This window comes from Spermophilus citellus (assembly GCF_964194105.1).
Source record: "Spermophilus citellus genome assembly, chromosome: 5".
Lineage (NCBI taxonomy): Eukaryota > Metazoa > Chordata > Mammalia > Rodentia > Sciuridae > Spermophilus > Spermophilus citellus.
In genome coordinates this window covers 8317415-8339176 of record NC_138186.1, presented here as the reverse complement: position 1 = coordinate 8339176, position 21762 = coordinate 8317415, and the positions used below count along the sequence as shown (strand labels likewise).

Here is a 21762-nt window from a genome sequence, read left to right as displayed (position 1 = left end):
TTCTTGCAGTACTAATAATCAATAGCCACTAGGGAAGTACAAATTAAAACCACATGTTGAAATTACCACTGCATGCCTAGTTGCATGGCTAAAACAAAAAGCTAGCACCGAGTCCTAGGAAGGATGCAGAGCAACTAGAACTCTTACACTACTAGTGAGAATGCAAACTGGTACCAATCACTCTGAAACAATCTGGCAATTTATTATATACTTACCTTGTGAGCCAGTAATCCAACTCCCAGGTATTTACCCAAGAGATGAAAATTGACATTCATACAAAATGTTCATAGCAGCTTTATCCAAAACAGACCAAAAAACGAGAAATAATACAGTGTCCTTTTACTAGTGAAAAACTATAATTATACTACTCAGCAATAAAAAGGAACTATTGACATGCAAAAACAGACTGATCTCAAACGCATTATGCTAACTGGAGTAAGTCAGATACAAAAGTCTACACCTGACTAAAATTTGTATGACATTCTGGAAAATGGCAAACTACAGGGAAAGAAAAACATTAGTGGTGGTAAAGAGGATGATAGTGAAAGGACAGACTGACTACAGAGATGCACAAGGTAATGTTCTGAGGTGATGGGAATATTTGTTAAAAAATCTGCAGAAATGCCTACACAACTGCATGTGTTTTATTATATAATTCAAATACACAAATAAGAGCAAATTTTTATTATGTAATTTATTCCTCACTTACAAAATAAATTAATCAAACTTCCTAAGAGACACACAAATATAATACACAAAATGTTCACTTAGACCTGAAATAATATTCACATATCCTAAAAAGGGTGATGGTGGAGGTGCAGTCATCTCCATAGTTCTATAATTTTTACCAAAGAATAACTAAAAGTTTATTTTTTTTTTAATTTTTGAGTGTCAATAGTGAATGGCTAATTAAAAGCAAAACGAAAAGAAGAACCATCATCCATCTCCAATGAAACCAACCTGATAAGGTGTATTTCGTAGCTTAGACTGTCTTGCAGCAGCTGCCCCACCATATGTTGTTTTTCCAGGATAAAAAGGAGAATCTCCAAGCTGACTTGTTTTAAGATTTGAAGAATTCCCAAGTGACTGCACAGAAACACAATGACAAACTTCAAGCAAAAAATACTCAAAATGAATGTGATTAAATCCAATCCAGTTAGTACTCACAGAGGAAAGTGTTCCAAAGGCAGATAAGTTAAATGCTGGTTTTTTTGAGCTGGTGGCAGTATGTTGAGAGAGTGAATGAGAACGTTCAGCTTCTGGGGACCACAGAGGTGGCAATGAAGTGTTCTTTGAAACAGCTATATCTGAAACAAAAGTAATAGCGCCAATTATAAGACTCTAGATTTTCACATAGAAAAATAAAAATTAAAACTAAGTCAAATAGCCAGTAATTGGTCTAAAACATAGACCAACAGTACAGAATAGAAGACACTTAGTCAAACCCACACAGATACAGTCATCTAATCCTTGACAAAGGTGCCAAAAACATACACTGAAGACAGCCTTTTTAACAAATGGTGCTGGGAAAATTCGTTATCCATATACAGAAGAATGGAAGTAGACCCTTATCTCACAACCTGCACAAAAGCCAACTCAAAATGGATCCAAGACCTCGAAATTAAACTAGAATATGCGCAACTCTTAGAATAAAATGTAGGGTCAATACTCTAGCTTTTAAGCACAGGCAACAACTTTCTCAATAGGACCCCTAAAGGTCAGGAAATAATGCCAAGAGTTAATAAGTTTAAAAGTTTCCGCACAACAAAGGAAATAATTAGGAATGTGAAAAGATAACCCACAGGAGAAAATCTTTTCTAGCCAGCTACTCTTTTACAGAGTGTTAGTGTCTTGAATACATGAAGAGCTCAAAAAACTTTACTTTTATCAAAACATCAGCTAGCCCAACTAATATATGGGCAAATGAATTAAACACACACATCTCAAAAGAAGAAATAGAAATGGCCAACAAACACATGAAAAAAATGTTCAACATCATTAGCAATTAAGAAATGCAAACCAAAACTGAGATTTCATCTCACACCAGTCAGAATGGCAGTCACCAAGAATATAAATTAATAATAAATGCTGGAGAAGATGAAGAATAAAGAACGTTTTTACAGTCCTGGTGGGACTGTAAATTAGTACGACCACTATGAAAATCAGTTTGTAAGCTCCTCAAAAGACTAGAAATGGAACCAGCACATGACTCAGCTTTATCATTTCTCAGTATTAACCCTGAATAATTAAAGTCAGATAATATATAGTGATACATGCATACCCATGTTTATAACAGCAAAACTATGGAACTAGACTAGGTGTCCATCATCAGTTGAAAGGATCAAGAAAATGTGGTATAATACATGAAAGAATTTTATTCAGCCATAAGGAAAACAAAATCATGTCATTTGCAGGAAAATGTCTGGAACTAGAGATCGTCATGTTAGGGTAAGATAAGTCAAACACACAAGGTCAAGGATTGTTGTCTTCTCTCATGTGCGGAAGGCCAGAGAGGTAAAAGGAAATCAAAGGTGAAGGTGGATATCCTAAAAATCAAAGATCAGCAGGGGAAAGGGACTAACATAAGAGGTGGAGAGGAAGGAGGCAGAAGTGTTTTCGAATGATGTTGGTCAAATTATATTGTTCTTCTGTGTGCATATATAAACATGTAATGACAAATCCCACATTATGAACAACTATAATGCACCAATAAAAAAATGTGGGGGAAAAAACATTCCATGAAATTTAATTTTACTACCAAACTTACTGTCAAGTGAAAAAAAAAAAAATACCTTTATCAGAGGCTCTTGAAGAAAAACCACTGGTAGTTGAGATGTTGTCATCATCATGCTGAGAGGTAGAATCTTTTATTTCTTTTACAAGGGAAAATCCAGAACTGCCAATTGGGAATGCCGAGGATGTAGATGGCTGACAGTGCAACGCTGGAGATTCCAACATGGAGAAGTTCAGATGACTACGGTGAAGAGAAGGCCTTGTCAATACATCTGGATAATTGGAAGCAGTACTTGTTGTCGAAGGTTCTTTAATTAAAAAAAAAAAAAAAAGAGAGAGAGAGAATAGTATAAATATTCAACTTAGAAAAATCAATACACTATCAGTATTTCTTTAAGAAACACTATATTAATAGTTTCAACTACAAATCACTGAAGATTCCCATGATAAGACAAATTTAAGATACTCCTTAACCAATTAACTAAACTTGAAGTTACCAAAACTAGTGTCAAAATAGTTTAGTGATCATGTACAACTTAAAGAACATGTCCCAGATTCTCCTTGAACAGGTGTTATTATAACATCTGCTCATAAAGTCATAAAATAAGCATTAAATCTCTCCCTCCAGATTTAGTCACTATTAACTCTGTGTATCTCTAATATTTTCTATGTATACACAAAGATACATTGTCCCAACATAATCATGTTATCATCTTGTTCTTTAACCTTTTTTCTTTTACCAATAATTTTTTGTACATTGAGCATTCCATTTAAAAACCACCCTGTATTCTATTATACCCTCAAACTGCCTATAATTATTCAATTATTTTCCCAATAAGAAAATAATTAAACACAAATGCACTTATATCTGCATATTTTAAGAGTATTCTTTTGCATAAATTCATGGTTCTATAATTTCAATACATATGACATTTGTAAGAACTGATATTAAACAAATCTCTCTGAGCCTATCACAGCCTATGTATGATTCAGTTAAGTCTGAAGCTGAGTGCCAAAATTGGCCCAAGCAGTCCTAGGTATCCTGAAAATCAACTGCTCTGTCAAACTGGACCCAACTGCATACTCCTATTTATTTTTTATAACAGATATTAAACTGTGATTTCAAAGGATTTCATAAGTTGTACTCACACAAATAGTAAATGACAATATACATTTTCTGATAAACTCCAAAGCTGGATATTAACCTTTTCTAATTTCTGTCAAATGGAATCATTATTTTATTTGTACTTATTCAAGTGAGAGAGTTTTTGAGTATCCTTCCCTATATTCGTTACCCACTTATATTTCTTCTGTTAAATGCTTATTGTCATAGTCTCCCTTACAATTAAGATTAATAATAAAAGACTAATAAGATGTATAAAGTGTATTTTTTGCCCATAAGACCATGTGATATGACAACTGAAATACCACAACCATTTTTCCCCCAGTTGGTTCAACTCATTTATAACTTTTACTCATTTCCTCGGGTATTGTTGCTTATTGCATCTTGACTCCATCTGGAATCAGTTACAATGCAGGAGTGAAGAAGTAAGCTACATTCTTTCCAAAGGGATAAGCCTGTTTTTAGTATCCTAAGATAAAATCTTAAATAAGCCATTCTTTCCTCATCGATTGTCAATTAAAAGGCTTTACTCCTTCTTCCTCTAATGTTACACCTATATATTTCTGTACCAGTGCCATAATGTTTTAATACTTTGCTTTAGAACACACTGAATGCCTGTTAAATTTACTCCACTTCACCCATCTTCACCTTATTCTTTTTCAGAATACCTCTGTTCATCTTCTTGTGTATTTCCAAGAACTTTAAAATCATTTGTCAAGTTCCCATTAGAATGGAATAACTAAGACCAAACTAGTTCTTCTAATGTAAATATGTATCAAACTGGTGAAAGTACAAGGCAACTGTGTTTAGACCACAAAAAAAGAGTTTAAGAAAAGATAAGCCTGAGAAATACTGTCTAATCTGGAACAGAGTCCTGATGAAGTCCATGCAAAACAGCATATAGAATCAGAACCAAGGGCACTACACTCACAGGAGCCCCCAGAAGTTCACATGGAAATGTTCAGTGGGTGAATGGATTGTACATACACAAAGCAACACCACCAAATAGCAGCTGCAATGAAGCTGAAAACAGAGACACCAAGAGCACTAAGCAAAAAAAATAAAAAATAAAAATAAAAAAAATGTGCCAAGAATTCTCAAGGGCTGCCAGAACTTAGAAATCTAGAAATCCCATAAACACTTCCCTGGCATTCAGCTGAGGTACCAAAACATTTCCCTGTAGGAATAAGAACTATGTTCTAGTGTTAGATCCATTCTACAACCATTCTGAAAAGTCACAGGGGAAACAGAAGGTTAAGTCTAACCATATTGGAGGCTTAGACTTAAGCCCAATATCTCAAAACTCTAAAATTCCAGAAGAAATCAGAGGAAAAACATTAAGTTATTAGGATCTGACAATGATTTCTTACATACCATACCTAAAGCTTAGGCAACAAGCAAAAACAAAGGCATTACATTAAAATTTAAAGCAAGGTGTGATATCACACGCTTTAATCCCAGCAACTCGGGAGGCTGTCTCTCAGCAACATAGTGAGACTGTCTCAAAATAATAAGTAAAAAGGACTGGGGATGTGGCTCAACAGTAAAGAGCCTTTGGATTCAATCCCCCCATACCAAATTAATTAATTAAACTGTGGTGACAAAAAAAAAGAGTGAAAAGACAGAACACAAAATATCTGGAAAGCCTATAAAGAGGCTAATATCCAGAAGATATGAATAACTCCTACAACTCAAAAGTCAAATTACCAAACCAAAAAAAAAAAAAAAAAAAAAGCAAAGAAACTGAATAGGCATTCTTTCTCCAAAAATGATACATACAAATGGCCAAGAAGCACAAGCCAGTTCTTGCTACTTACAGAGCTTCCTATCTTTCACACCTAACCATACGAAGAATATAGTCTGGGACAGGAAGATTAAATAAGGCCATGTCACCTACAGATTCACATCAGCCATAAACACCCAGTTTTCTAAGAGTACAACTATGAGGCATAATAGTCCAAAACTTTTTAACAGGTACATGGATTTGGGGTTTTTCTCATCATTCTATTCTTCTAATCTAGCAAAAGCAATCTATATATCCAAGGCTCATCATCATTACAAGAATCAACAGAGGGTGCAGACAATACATTTGAAATGGGCTGAAAACTGTTTTATTGCATTGTGCCACTTGAAGAATAAAAATACTCTCCAGCCCCACTGTTACTATTAATACAAGTTATTTTTGTAAAAATTAATTTTTAGGAAACATTAAGAACTTTCATGTTATTTTTAGCCTTCTGCAATTTGACACTACTTCGACAGTAGATATATCTCTAAATTTTGAGAATAATTTCAAGTGTAATGTTTTGCAAAGTTGATATAAACTGATTTTTTTTGTTGTTATATCTAGTAATAGCTACGTTCATCTTATGGGAGAGTTACAATTTATACTTGAAGTTTCACACTATCTGACTGCAGGCATTAAACAAATAATTTGAGAAAGGTCAAGGCAGATTATAAGAACTGCCTAGGACTCAGAAGGTTTGGGGACTATGAGTCAGGTCTAAGAAAGGAAAATGTGATATATAAGTTTTTGAAACATATCAAAAAGCTGCCCACAATTTGCTTCTAAACAGCAGGAAATGTAGCTCAGTGGTAGCGTGCTTGCTTAACATGAGGCTCTGAGTTTAAGCCCTAGCACCATAAATAAAAAATGAATCCTCAGGGGAGTGAAGTGGAGAGGTGGGCTAAAATGTGTGAGAACCGAGAAAACAAAACCAGCCATAAACTGTTGTTGAATGATGGGGAAATAGGGGCTCATTGTACTATCCTCTGTACTTCTATAAATTTTCCATAATAACTTGAGTTTAAAAATTACAAAGGCATGTATAATACATATGAGAAAAGCTATCTTATAAATTTAATACAGTAATGAACACAATCTGAGTTTGAATTAACCTTAGCAAACCAATGAAGTTAATTCCATCGTTTCCATGTAAATACAAACACAAAAAATAATTTTACAGGTGTAGAATTAGAAACTATCCATGAATCCCACACCTAAATCCCTATATAGGTTTAATTAAACCCTATAAGTATTCTATTAGGATTGAGAGAACAGATTCTGTTACTGTGACTACATCAGTGCATACTAGAAAATCTCTAACAGAAAGAAAGAAAAGTCAAGCTGGATCCCATGTGATTGGCAGGGTGGGGGATTGGAAGCAGTCATCTTAGACATCTACCAAATAAAAAGCCTCCAGATGGTTGTTGTCATATATTTAAAAGAAATCTTGAAAACTACAGATATTAAAACTAAGTTGGAGACTGAAGTTGTGACTTAGTGGTAGACTGCTTGCCTAACATGCATGAGGCATGGATTCAATCCCAGATTTTTTTTTTTTTTTGGCAGGGGGAGGGCAACGGCGACACAACACCATACCCAAAGCACAACGAAATATCATTATACCTACTAAGGTAACTATAATCAAAATAAGTTTTGGTAATGATATATAAAGAAAATAAAACTTTCATATACTGCAGGAAGGTAAGATGATACAGCCACTTTAGAAAACCCTTTGGCAATTTGTCATAATGTTTAATATAGAGTGATTATATGACCCAGCTATTTTACTCTACACAAAAATTTGCATGCAAATATTCACAGCAATATTCATAACATCCAAAAAGTGAAAACAACTCAAATGTCCATTAACTAATAAATAAGGGGTAAATTTATCCATACAATGGAATATTGTCCAACAACGATAAAAACAAATGACATTCTGATACATGCTGAAAACACTGTGGTCAGTGGAAAATTGGAGACAAAGAATACATATTTTATGATTCCATTCACATGAAATGCCTAGGATAGGGATCTACAGAGATAGAAAGCAGATCAGTGGTTGTCAGGAGTTGAGGGAGAAGGGAATGAAGAGTGACAGCAAAGGTTCTAAAATCAATGGGAGTGACAGCTGCAAACCCCAATGAATATACTTAAAACCACTAAACTACATTTTAAATAGGTGAGTTTTATGGCATGTATCTCAATGAAGCTGTAATGAGATGAGCTATACATCAATACAGATATAAAAAATACATATCAAGTGAAATGACAATAATAATATCTCCAAATATAGCCTAGACGTTGGTTACACTAAATTTACAATACTTGTAAACCCTAACAAAATGCTGGAAAGTAGATCCTAAGAATTCAAAGATTTAAAATGCAGGGTCACTGAACAATGATTAATGGAATAACCCAATTGAGTTTGCTCTAGAGAACAGGACACAACTAGTTTTATTATACCCAAATTCACGAGTTCTGAGAGGCACTAACAGTTGCATTCTAATGGTTAACATTTGTGCAGTGTTCCCTTAGTGCTAGGGTTTATTCTAAGGGCTTCACAATTACTTAAAAAAAAAAAAAAAAGACAAGGTCAGTCTCAAATTTGTGGGCTGAAATGGTCTTCCCACCTCTGCCCCCAATAGCTTAGAGTACAAGAGTGCACCCACCATGCTCAGCTCACAATTACTCTTTCTGAAACAACTTAGGAAGGCAGAGAGGAAGAAACGGTCTCCTGCCAAACACTACATAGCTAATACTGCTGATATGAAAATTCAAACCCAAAGTCTGACATCAGAGTTTGTACTCTTAACTAATGTGTCAGACTTCCTTAATGAACAGAAGGTTGGTAAATAACAAAGACATTCAATTTAAACCTAATCACCACCCTCCTTCAGATGTTTTATGTTCTACTCAATGACATTGATTAACCACAGCCAGGTAAACATAAATGTATTTAAAATTAGGGCATGAAAATCTATCATTCATAAAAAATATATCCATATGTTACTTACCTTCTGTATTACTGACAGCTGGCTCAGGGGTGATTCTCCCATCATTAATATTAGAGCTCTCCTCATGGCCATATATCACATGATCATCATCTCTATTTTCTGGCCAGTGTGGAACCTCACTTGTTTCTGTTGAGCAGCTACATGCATCTTCATTCTTGTTGAAATATCTTTGTAGCCACCCTGGCACAATATTCTTAACAGATTCTGTAACCCTGCTAAGAATGCCCTGTTGGGAGAAAACAAAAGACAATTTTAGAAATTAATCTTTTTAAATATATAATCACTTACAGAAAAGAAACTCATGCCAAGCAAGACACAACTATTTCCAACAGAGTTTACTAAAATTCGGTTACTAAAGTTACGATGACACAATATTTTAAATTTTCTTTATATGAAATCCTTACTTTTTCCTTTGTTCTATAGCATACATGAGCTAATATTTGTCCCAAATGCCTAATTATTCTAATCCTTTAAAATACCCCATAAGCTATCAAATAAGCAAGATCTATTTTAGATTTAGCAATAAAATACGTACTAAATGTTTTAATCCAAGAAAAGGCATCCTTTTCTATCTCAATGTATTAAAAGAAACCATATAAACCATAACTTCAGTAACAACTATTTACACATTCTTTAAGAAAACAAAACAATTAGACTAATAGAAATGAGGGTTTAAGAACAAAAGACAACTAATCCAACATAAATTAATCCAAGAAATATTCTAATATCTTTTTTAAAAAATATTTATTTTTTAGTCGCAGTTGGACACAGCACCTTTATTTCACTTTATTTTTGTATGTGGTGCTGAGAATCGAACCCAGGGTCTCCCATGTGTGAGGCAAGCACTCTACCGCTGAGCCACAACCCCAGCTCCTCTAATATCTTTTGAAAGTGAAATTTTACTGTATTGACTTTTAAAGGAAGAAATATAAAGTGGTATTATAACTACAAGAATTATTAACATTTACAGTGACTTCAGTTATGAGTCAGGCAATGCTGTAATCAATTTATTTCCTTCAATTTAATCTTACAATAATTATACGAAGTTGAAACTAACACTCCCATCACTTTAAGGATGAAGAGAGACAATAAGTAACTTACCCCGGGCACAAACACAACTACTTCAGTATATCTAAGACAGACTAAAAGCATGGGCCTTGGGATTACTATGACCCATTACGAAATTTGAATTTCTCCCTGTTCTTTGATTTACTCTAGCTTAAGTAAGAACACCCCCTCCTACTAACTACTGAAATTATAGTGAAAATTATGTGACAGTAGTTTTCAACTTACAACATATAACAAACATATTGGTAATTTTATTACTAACCAGGAAAAAGCCAACAGAAAAAAACTCTGCTAAGGTAACCAATTGCAAGCAACAATTTCCTTCATTAAGCAGTATTTACTAAAAAACACAAATGCACTGTTTCCTTTTTCTATGCTATGATGCATAATATTAGTTACTTTGGAAAAAAAGATCATATTATACCTACTACATCTAGAGTTAACATTTTTAATAATATAATATAGTACCAGTTCTTTATCCCACCCTCCACTATTTCAAAAGACCCAGAAGTACTTACAAGGTAAAATTCAGTTTAAGACAGCCTTTCAAAAAAATAAAACACATACGATATGAGGTTATAGGTTAGCTAAAGCACTACAGAAATAACAGGGTGGAAAAAGTCATTTGTGGACTTCTAAAGTATAAAAATGTAGAAAATATAAAAATATCAAGGATCCTCATGATCCTTATCCATCTAAAGCAAGCAGAGAAAATGACACCATATTTAACCAGAAGTCACTTGTGTGACAGCAGGAGATATGTTAGAGAACAATCAAAAACCAAATCTGAATAATCAAAACAGATACGAAAAAGCTTATTCTCTGAAGTACACATGAACTGTGCTTACAAGACTTTCTCTTTTCTTTTTTTTTTTTAATTTTTTTTTTTTTTAGTTTTTGGCGGACACAACATCTTTGTTTGTATGTGGTGCTGAGGATCGAACCTGGGCCGCACGCATCCAGGCGAGCGCGCTACACCTTGAGCCACATCCCCAGCCCAGACTTTCTCTTTTCTAAGCTAAAATTTAACCAACTTATCTAGTCTCAGCCCAGAGCAGCTTAGTACAGGAAAATTTCAGTGGGACAGAGCAGTTACTAGTGGCACAGTAAATGACAGCAAAAGGATTTTTTTCCAAAAAAAAAAAGTACATTCAGTAAATAATAAAAAGTACTTAAATAATCAAACATACCTCTATTAAATGACACAAGTCATCAGGACAAAGTTAAATTAAGTTTAACATATTCTAATCCTAGTGGTTTCTCAATGTGTGGTTCCCTCAGCTACAGTAGCATTAATCTCAGGTAATATCCACCCAAGTGATTCTGATGTTATGTTAAAGTTTGAGAAGACATTAGGAAATTAGACCCATTTCAGGAAATTATCATTACATTTAGGGGGGAAAGCTGCTCTACAACAGGTTAATAAAATCAAGCATACTTAAAAAAAAAAAAAAACTCAAAACTTCAACTGTTTAGAAAACATACATGTGGAACACTAGTCAGACAATAATTAAAATATAATGAAAATATCCTAAAGTGAATCAGAACAACAAACTTTGCAGTGACCATTTTGGACTGTACTGAATACAATGCAGTTCACACACTGCTTTTCTTCATTCAATCAATACTAACTGCACACCGTAGTGTGCATCAAAAATTAAACACTGGTGGGGCCGGGGTTTAGCTCAGTGATAGAGCACTTATCTCACATGTGTGAGGCACTGGGTTCAATCCTCAGCACCACATAAAAATAAATAAATAAAATCAGGGTATTGTGTCCATATACAATTAAAAATATTTTTTAAAAAAGAATCAAAACACTGGGGATACAGTGGTGAACAAGTTTTTGCCCTCATGGAGTTTAAAAATCAGTGAGAAAAACAAAATATGTCACACATAAACATACGTGTGAGATAGTGCCATGAACAAAAATCAAGAGAAAGAAAAATGAGATGGGTGCCCCATTATATAAGCACAGAAAATGTCTGAAAAGGGTGTTTACTAAATAATAGGCTATGCAAATTTCTACTGTGGAAGTAGACTAAGGGAACAAAAGTGAGAAGACCTAAATAAAGGAGTGTCCTTCACATATGCTATCCAAACTTAGGGTTACCTTATCAATAAAGGCAAAAATCTAATATATCTTAAGATAAACTTGAAATCCTTCAAAAATCCCCTTGAAACATACACTTATATGTGTGTCTTTGCACATGTGCTTAGAATCATCTGCTTCATCTTTTGTTCTTCAGTTCACGTATCTAATCATTATAAAAAGACTAATATAATTATTCTCAAAAAAGTGTAGTCCTCAATTGGGTGCAGTGGTACATTCCTGTAATCCCATCAGCTCGGGAGGCTGAGGATCACAAGTTCAAAGCCAGCCTCAGCCTCAGTAACTTATTTATTGAGGCCCAAAGCAATTTAGCAAGATTCTATCTATCAATAAATAAATAAATAAATGGCTGGGTGATGTGGCTCAGGGATTGAGAGTCCCTGGATTCAATCCTAGGTACCCACTCCGCAAAAAGTCTTCAGATCAGAAGTACTGTTATACTTAGATAAATACAAATTTCTTTTTAACAAGCTCTTAGAGTTATCATTATGCAAAGTAAATTCTGAGAGCCACGCTACTAAAATTATTTAAAAATCCAGTGACCTATTATACTAAATAAGACCTTGATAAGCATAACCTTATAAACTTAACTATAATATAAAATAACATTTTACCTAAAAGACCACCCTATTTTCAAAATTATCAAGTTCATCCAACCATTACACCTATTTTTATAAACATTATAAACTTTATAATATCGACTCCGAAAATCAATCAGAAGTAAATATGCACCCTGGAGCTAATTTTATTTCCACTTGTTAAAGACTTGCACAGATTATGTACTTGCTTTTAGTAAATGACCAACTAGGAGATGTCAGGATTGTTTAAAAATTCCTCAAGAAGAAAAAAACATCTCTTGATTATACACAGAATTATACTGAATAAGATCTGAAGAAGTATCTTCTTGTCTGTCAATTTTAAAAGAGTTTTAAAGAACCAAACACTTTAGCCCTTAATGAAAAATTGAGAGAGTGAAAAGAATTGGAAAAGGGGAAAAATGGCTTCCTTTTGGAGTTAAGTTTTCATTGACCTTACTACTACCAAAGAAGGCCCAGTGTAACCCAACTATCTTTTCAGGAGTTCTTGAGGAGTTCTTCAGGTCTTTACAGGAATGGGGACAGTCAGTTTGAAGAAAGAATGCTTTATGACTTAAAAAATATAACAAGCCAGGAATAGCAGTGCACATCTGTAATATCAGGGACTCTGAGGCTGAGGCAGGAGGATTGAGAATTTGAGTCAGCTGCAGCAACTTAGCAAGACCCCCATCTCAAAGTGTGTGTGTGTGTGTGTGTGTGTGTGTGTGTGTGTACACACACACACACACAGGGCTGGGGACGTAGCTCAGTGGCAAAGTGTCCCTGGGTTGCCCCCAGTACCAAAATAAATAAATAAAATAGAAAGAGTTGAGAATATAACTCAAGAGATAGAATGCTCTCGGGTTCAATCCCCTATTCTGAAGGACATGGAGAGAGAGGGAGAGGCATGCGCGCGCACACACGCGCAACATAACAAAAGGAAAAACCGAGGAAGAAACACAAGTACTCTGAAGAAAGGTCCAGTGAATACTTAAGTCCTACCTTTTTCCAGATCTGTTTCATCAGTAAGCCTAGCAGCCTGATGGAAGTTTTCCTATAGAAAACCGCCTCTGACCTTCCAAGTCTGGGACACTCATTCCCTTACAAGAGTACCAGCAGTGCCCTGCTACCTACCACATGATGGCAATCTGCCAAATAGCATGGTAATTACAGTCTGTCTGTGTGGCCTTTACCAGAGCACAGTTCTGTGAGAGCTGGCATCAGGTCTCACAGAGCACAAATTTGTTGGTGCATGGGTTTAATTTACCTACAGCCGCACTGCTCAAATAACAGCTTATTGCCACATATGAATATTCTAGAGCAAGTTTCTAAAAACATCAATAATTCTAAAACTCTGAAAAACATATAACTGGGGCTGGGGATGTGGCTCAAGCGGTAGCGCTCGCCTGTCATTCGTGCGGCCCGGGTTTGATCCTCAGCACCACATACAAAGATGTTGTGTCCGCCAAGAACTAAAAAATAAATATTAAAAAAAAAAAATTCTCTCTCCCCCCCCCCTTTAAAAATAAATAAATAAATAAATATGTAATACATTTACATGACGTAAGTTTCACTTTCAGCAAGTATCATTTTTTATGCCTACTAACATCTCTTGCCCACAAAAACCAACTGAAGCTGTCCAAGGACAAGGAGAGACTGAACCATCCTCTGGAATGATAAATAACTAAGCCAATTAAATGACAGCAGAAAAGCAATCCTAAAAAGTCAAATTAATGAAGTGTTTAGGAAAAACAATAACAACAAAAGGCATTAAAATCTTAAAAACACTCCCTGTGGCACTGAAGCAAAGTCTACACTAGATGATAAGAAATAACATGAGTTAATAACACGAGGGTCTTGCTAAACTGAAGAATTAAAGGAGTAAATTTTTAAACTTGGATTTCTCAAATCTAGTGGGTTCTCTCCCCATTACTGAGGGTTCTTCATTTGGCAAAACACATCAAATGTGTCATTAGATCAGGCATGGTGATGCACACCTATTATTCCAGCAACCAGGGAGGCTGAGGCAGGAGCATTGCCAAGTTCAAGGCCAGCCTTGGCAACTTAGCAAAACCCTGTCTTGAAATTAAAAATAAAAAATTCTAGTGTATGGCTTATTATATAAAAATAAATGAATTTTGGGAAAGTAAACTTAAAAAGGACTGGAAAAAGCAACCCTGGGTTCAACCCCAGGGGATGGGGAGGTGGGGATAACTGAGATTTAGAATAATTAAATATCCAACTTGGAGGCCACAATGAAATTAAATTCAATACTACACATATATCAAGAACATTCACTGTGTAAAGCACTGTGGACATATTAGCTTTTCAAATATATTTAATCAGAGTTCAAGGATTAAAGAAAGAAGACTAGAGTGGGGGAAGGGGAAGGGTTTTTCTATACAACACCAACTCAGAATTCATTTGTAATTATAAAGACATTCTTTTCATACAAATCTTTCATCAGAGGCATCTTCCAATATGGACACAGGATATATCCTTCCTATACATATTTTCTTCTCTTAGGTTTGTTACTTCAGTTCTATTCCACTCCCTTTTCCTTTCTGGGTTTGTTTAGTCCTAGGAATTTGCTTAACCACTGAGCACATCCCCAGCCCATTTTTATTTTTTATTTACAGCCAGGGTCTTGCTAAATTGCTAAAGCTAGCTTTAAATTTGTGATCCTCCTGCCTCAGCCTCCTGAGTCCACTTGCTTTTCTTCACATTATCCTTTATTAAATGGTAGTACTCAGATTCTGAAATCTCCTTTCTGAAATAATTTCACTGGATCTGTAACAATAAAACCAAAAATCACCAGTGTCAAGTTTGGCTGTTTTGACTGCTGTTTCTGCATTACACAGAAACCTGTCACCATCCCTTAAAAAGTTTTCTTTCTGTATACACCTTCCCGATCCATTTAACACCCATGTCACTAGACCCTCCTTCCCAAACTTTTTTCAAAGTCATTTCATATAGTTTCCCAAATGGGTTTTCTCCTTTGCTCCCTCAAATCCCAAGAACAATCTAAGAATCTACCTGACTTAAGAAAATAATAATTATTTTAAAAAAACACGAAATGGTAAAGGCATAAGTCACTCTATTCTTTCAGAATTTATAGCTTTTAAATATATGCATTCTAAAATTACTTATTTTAACATAGCTTCTCTGTTAGGTTAACAGTTGTTTCCATAAGGGGGAAAAGTAATTGGTATTTAAATTCTAATGCAGTTATACACCAAATTCACTTTCAATATCTTTAATTCAACTTCTAAATCTAAGGTACTGCCATATTTTATAAGCTGTTAGTCACTCAGTGGCCAAACTTACCCCATCCAAGCAGCTCGAGTTCTCTAGACACTTAAAATACTTTTCTGATGAAAGAACAAAAATTCTACAATTGGCTACAGACTTTAACCTTTTTAAAAACTTTCTTCCATAAATACAGCTAAGGAGAATTCATGACCCAGTAAAAGCTCACAGCAGTTAAGCCCACTAAAAAAACATCCATAAGATACAGCCACATTTTTCTCACCTAAGATGTTTGAAAACTGGGGTAAAAGTTTATTTCTTAAATCACACTATGAAAAAAGATAAGCAAAAGCAAACAAACTGACAAGCTGACATATATGGATAAGAAAGCCATCTATCTTATCATTTTATTTCTGACAATTAGCTGTAGCTGGCAGCAAGAAGTTACAACAGGCTTTCCAATGCACAATCTTTTAAAAATATATTTCAGCCATAATCAAAGTAGCTACAAGTGTTTTAAAATATGGAACCATTGCAATCTAATAATACTCTTTACCTAAAGAAAACAATTTTCATTAGGTAAAGACCAAAGTTTTCATTTTACTTCAAACTAATAGCTACCTACCTTAGCAAGGTTCTTTCTAGGAAATAAAGGATACACTTGGGCTTTTTTGTCATCTTAATTTAAAAATTTAGTAAATAGCTGGAGCAGTGGCACACACCTGTAATCCCAACAACTCTGGAGGCTAAGGTAGGAAGCTCACAAGTTTGAGGCCAGCCTTAGCAATCTATCAAGACCCCAACAACTTAGGGAGACCTTGTCTCAAAATGAAAAATAAAAAGGGGTAGCAATGTGATTCAGTGGTAAAGCATCCCTGGGTTAAATCCCCAGTACCCCCCAAAAAAACAAAACAAAACAAAAAAACAAACCTAGCTCTCATTAAACAATATTTGTGGCTTTTTCTCCATATACTTAAAATGACTGGCACTTATATGAGGAAAATACTAAATACTTATAAACAATACTTGTGGCTTTTTCTCCATATACTTAAAATGACTGGCACTTATATGAGGAAAATACTAAATACTTAAAAGGGTAGTAGTTGTTTTATATTTGGTCTCACCACCTCATCACTCAGTAAACAAAGATCTCAAATCTTATATAAACCTATTAAGGATTAAACTTGGGAAGGGGGTAGAACCTCTAAGAGGAAGCAAAATTCAGACAATTCATGCCAGGTATCAGGGGTACACCTGTAATCCCAGTGACTCAGGAGGATCACAAGTTCCATACCAGCCACAACAATTTAGCAAGGCCCTAAGCCAGATCCTGTCTCAAAATAAAAGTTAAGCAAATAAGGCTGGGAATGTGGCTCAGTGGTAAAGCATCTCTCATTCAACGCCCCCCCCCACACACAAAATCAGACACAATTTAAAGACATTTAAATTCAAAGGTTCTACTTCATCACAACAATTTCAAAGGAGTCCTAACTATACATGTCAGATCCTATACTAAAGCTATACTTGTATTGTCTCATTTAACCCTCACAACAAGTTTTACTTTACTGATGAGGAACTTAAGAATTTAAATTGCCCAAATCAGAGCAATCTAATGGGATTCAAACTCAGTTAATCCCATTAGAGTATGTTTTTCCAATCAATCAATTATTTCCATTTTTATATCCATTTAAAATATTAAGCATCTAGGATAAAATAACGACAAAAGTCAGAACTACTTAGTGATCTTCTTTTTGTTTTTTTTTTTTTAAGAGAGAGTGATAGAGGGAGAGAGAGAGACAGAGAGAATTTTTCAATATTTATTTTTTAGTTATCGGCGGACACAACATCGTTGTTTGCATGTGGTGCTGAGGATCGAACCCGGGCCGCACGCATGCCAGACAAGCGCGCTACCGCTTGAGCCACATCCCCAGCCCCAACTTAGTGATCTTCTAGAATGAGTTTAACACTCAACCTTTAAATATCCCTTCTTACCAAAACCAAAAACACTTTAGCCATCAGATAGCACACAGGACATACTTACCAGGGGCAGAGTATCAAAAAAGAAGATACCAAAACAAAAACCACACTATCATATAAACCAGCTTAGCAAATTATGGTCTGTAGGCTAAATTCAGGCCTTGGCCTGTTCTTACACAGGATAAGAATGGTTTTGACATTTGCAAAAGGGTTGTAAAAAGGAGAGAGGGGGGCTAGGGTTGTAGCTCAGTGTCTAGTAGAGCACTTGCCTAGCATGTGTGAGGCACTGGGTTCGATCCTCAGCATCACATAAATATAAATAAAATAAAGGTATTGTGCCACTTACAGGTAAAAAAAAAAATAAAAACAGAGAACTAGCAATAGCAAAGTCTAAAAATTTACCATCTGTTCCTTTCCAGAAAAAGTTTACCAACCTCTGATGTAAACTATCTTTGTTTTTGTTTGTTTTGTTTTGTTTTTGTTTTTTTGTACCATGGACTGAATCCTGGAGCTTTTAACCACTGAGCCATATCCCCAGCCCTTTTTATTTTGAGACAGAGTCTCACTAGGTTGCTTATAGCCTCAAAACTGCTGAGTGGACTCCCTTAGCTTCAAACCAGAAGACAAATCTCACAATTCCAATTGGAAGGCAAAAAACACCAGGAGATGGCAGTAGTTTCTTCCAGAAGAAGCCCTTTCTTTCAGTTCTGAACTGATTGCTGGCTCGTGTGCTCGAATAATTTGTAGTAGCTATTACAAAAGGCAAGAGGTTTGACCTCTCCACAGAACACAAAAATGAGATGGGAAGTGACAAGAACTAACCACATTCTCTTTAGTGACCTATTCACTCCCAAGTAGAAAAATGATACCATTCTCTTCATAAAAGTGTCTAAGCTAAAAGGTATAAGAGGCAGAAGAATTCAAGTGAAAATTATCAGCTTGCACTGTTCAAAGCTATTCTTCATTTTTGCTTCTGAAGCCAGATTTAAAGTTAGGTAGTCAGTGTAGTCAGGTAAATCGGGTCTAATATGGAGTAAGATCCAAAATAGAGGCCATGTTGAGAATGAATTCCGGGAAAAGCAGAACAACTCTTGGAATATTAATGTCTCCAAGGCCCAGAGCCCATCCCAAAGAAGTGTTAATGAAACAGCTCCCAGCAAACTTGAAGATGCTGACTCAAAAGTCCTTCCTGCCCAGATTACTTCTTTGGCCCACCTGTGCCACACCCTTCGGACCTTCCCACCTACATTCCATCACTGAAAGATAACAGAACAAAGGACAGGAATGGAGGGGGGGGGTGGACAGACCAGATGAAGACCCTAGGTATAAAAAGGGGAGACAACCGCACTTCCATGGATTCCATCTCTTGGGTCCCCTTCTTCCTTCGGGGTAAGTCTTTTCTGCTGTCCTTTAATAAACTTTTACCTTCCACTCTGACCTTGCCTTGGCGTGCTTCTCTGGTGTTATACTTCAACATTGGGGAAGCAAGGTCAACAGCAGTAACAGTTCTATGCGTTACTATCCCTCAGTGAGTTAAGAAAGATGATGGATTTCTGTCTCCACATCTTCAAGCACAGTGACATTTTAAAGATCATAAGTTACAAGGAGAAAATGTTAATCTTTACACATTTCCCTCAGAGCTAAACCAGAAGTCAAAACAGGAAATTACAAGTCAACTGAACATGTGCAGAAGTCACAGGTACCAGGTGACTGCACTAGCTAGTTGGCCTGACAGGGTTTGGCAAACACCCATGAACTAACAGTGCCAGACCTCTCATTCTTATTCCAACCTTCTACTACAAAACCAAAGGCTTCATTTTCACCCAGAAAACCTTGAACACTTAATCAGTTAACATTAGTACAAAACATGCCATGTCATGAAGCTCCTTGCTATTCATGATGACTCAGCAGCTGCTGCAAAACATCCACTGGATTGTCTAGTATAGTTGAGAGCAAGCAGGTCCACCAAAGTTCCAGTAAGGACTAAGAAAGGTCCTTATTTTATGTTGAAGAGGAAAAAATAATAATAGGAGAATATTCTTTAATATATCCCCAAATACCACGTAGTTTCTGCCAGTATTAAGTGATCAAGAAACCCCTAAATATCTCAGATCCCAGTTCAAAAGCTAAAATATATTTTCTTTTTCAATCAAATGGCTGGTACAAGAAGAAAAAAGTACTTTAGATAAGAAATGATGATAAATTATCAAGATTTAAAATAAAACCACACAGCCTGAAATCATAGCAGCTCTAAAAACAACTTGACTTTAGGTGTTGTACTGTTAAGGCATCATCCCTCCCAAATTAGATTTTTATCTAAGTACTTTTAAAATAAATTGTGATTGTAACTTTTGCCACCCTAGAATATATAATTTCCCTTCTAAATTCAATCCAAACCATTCATTGGTCTTTATTTTTAAAAATTCATTTTTTTCTATAGCAGCATAAGATCTAGGAAAACATTCAGTTTATTCTTAGGAGAAACAGAAAGCACGTAATTCTAACTTCCATACACAAAGGATTACGTAAGGTTAAATGGTCAGGCTTGTGACCTGAATTCTAATCTTAAATCTGTCTCCAAACACCCCTGTTCCTCACAAAGAACTCTGAAAGCCAAGCTTTTCTGCACATATGGGGGGGGGGGGGGAGATTGTTGGAAGTGTTAATAATGTCCAGACTTCTAACCACGCAAAAAACGACTTACTACATAAAACACGACTTATACTATTATAAAATTTCCTTCAAATCTCTACTTCTAAAAATCTGTTGGTAGTGATACAATTTAACAATACCACCAAACAAAACGTTGAAGGGTTCGACGTTCAAGCAATCGAGGAAACGTACCTTTAACAGTATGCAACAAGTTCTCAAAGTCCTTGTGCGGTCTGTACTCTTAGTTTGAGGAAACTGAAGACGCACTCCCCACCTTAGAGCCACCGAGAAGTTTTACTAGCGGCTCTGCCAAAACAGGGCAGGGCTTCCCGCTCAGTCCTCCCGCAGAGCCCCGTCTCAACGCGCGATTTTCTCGGAACCAAACGTCTCACCCACAACCACGAGGAACCCCTTTTTCACCATCTCCAGCATCCCGCGGGCGCAGGGTGGCCCCCCGGGGTCCTGAGCACCTAACCCTGGAGCACGACCCTGGCTGTTAAGACCCCAGGTACGGGAGCCTAGGGCCGGCGACGGGCCAGCCGCGGGGATCTGCCGACTCCGGCCTCGGAAATGCAGAGGGGGAGGAGAGAAAGGGAGGGAAGAGTCGCGCGGCAGAGCCCGACGTAAGGGCGGAGGGACTTTCAAAACGCCCCGGCGCACGGCAGCCACAGCCAGGAGGGGACCTAAGCCGCGGTTCTCGCCGGAGGGCCTCGGGCAGGGGACGAGGGACGAGGGCCACCCTGCGCCCTAGAGCGCCCCCCAGCTCCTCGGCGCCCCGAGGCCCGTCCAGGCAGCCCCCTCCCCGCGCCCCTCCAGACGGCCAGCTCCGGGGTCACCAGCCACCTCTTTCCTGTCCCCTCCAAAGGGCGTGATACCGTCAAAGCCCCAAAACCCGCCAAAAAAAAAAAAAGCCCACGTAGCCCCAAGCCCCGCTTTTCCTTTCCCGCCCTGCGCCCGCCCGGGAAAGCCCCGGGCCAGCCCGGCGAGGGCGGCCCAACCCCACGTGTGCGCCGCAAGGCCCGGCCTGGCGCAGCCCACTTCCCGTCGCCGCCTCCCGGCCTCTGCCCGGGCCTCCCGGCCGCTCTCCACGTGGGGCGCCGGGGCCTCACACCCGGCCCCGCCCGCCGCCCGCGTCCCGTACCTGGTGTTGCGGTGGCCCCGGCTGGTAAGGCTTGATGGGCCTCTGGTGGCAGCGCCGCGTCCGGATCTTGCCGCCACCGCCCCCTCCTATTCCTCCGGCTCCCGAGGCCATGGCGGAGCCTCGGCGGCTTCCCGCTCCCGGGCGGGAGAGGCAGAGGCGGCGGCCTTAGGGCCTCCCCCGCCCGGCCCCGGCCCAAAAGTCGGCCCGCGCTGCCCAGACAGTAAGGCACAGACTCACGGAGAACCGCGAGGTCGCGAGCAGAAACCGAGGGTGCGCGCGCGCCGGCGGCGGGGGGGGGGGGTGGAGGAGGGTGAGGCCGAGGACCCGG

The 21762-nt window shown here is 37.5% G+C and overlaps 1 protein-coding gene across 5 annotated transcripts in view; it reads right to left on the bottom strand.

The window, feature by feature from the left end:
* Positions 1 to 21567, bottom strand: part of NUP153 (nucleoporin 153) — a 64717-nt gene extending 43150 nt beyond the window's left edge. For 4 of the 5 annotated variants that reach the window (XM_081295726.1, XM_081295728.1, XM_081295729.1 and 1 more), the window contains exons 1-5: positions 21435 to 21567; positions 8660 to 8885; positions 2793 to 3041; positions 1168 to 1307; positions 961 to 1086 (exon numbers count right to left, since the gene is read on the bottom strand). In XM_081295726.1, the coding sequence (XP_081151852.1) occupies positions 961 to 1086; positions 1168 to 1307; positions 2793 to 3041; positions 8660 to 8885; positions 21435 to 21545 (852 nt within the window). In that variant the 5' untranslated portion in view covers positions 21546 to 21567. Of the gene's footprint in view, positions 1 to 960; positions 1087 to 1167; positions 1308 to 2792; positions 3042 to 8659; positions 8886 to 20485; positions 21207 to 21434 lie in introns of those variants that run through there. The other variant, XM_081295730.1, reaches the window with a different exon arrangement.
* Positions 21568 to 21762: the final 195 nt, after the last annotated feature.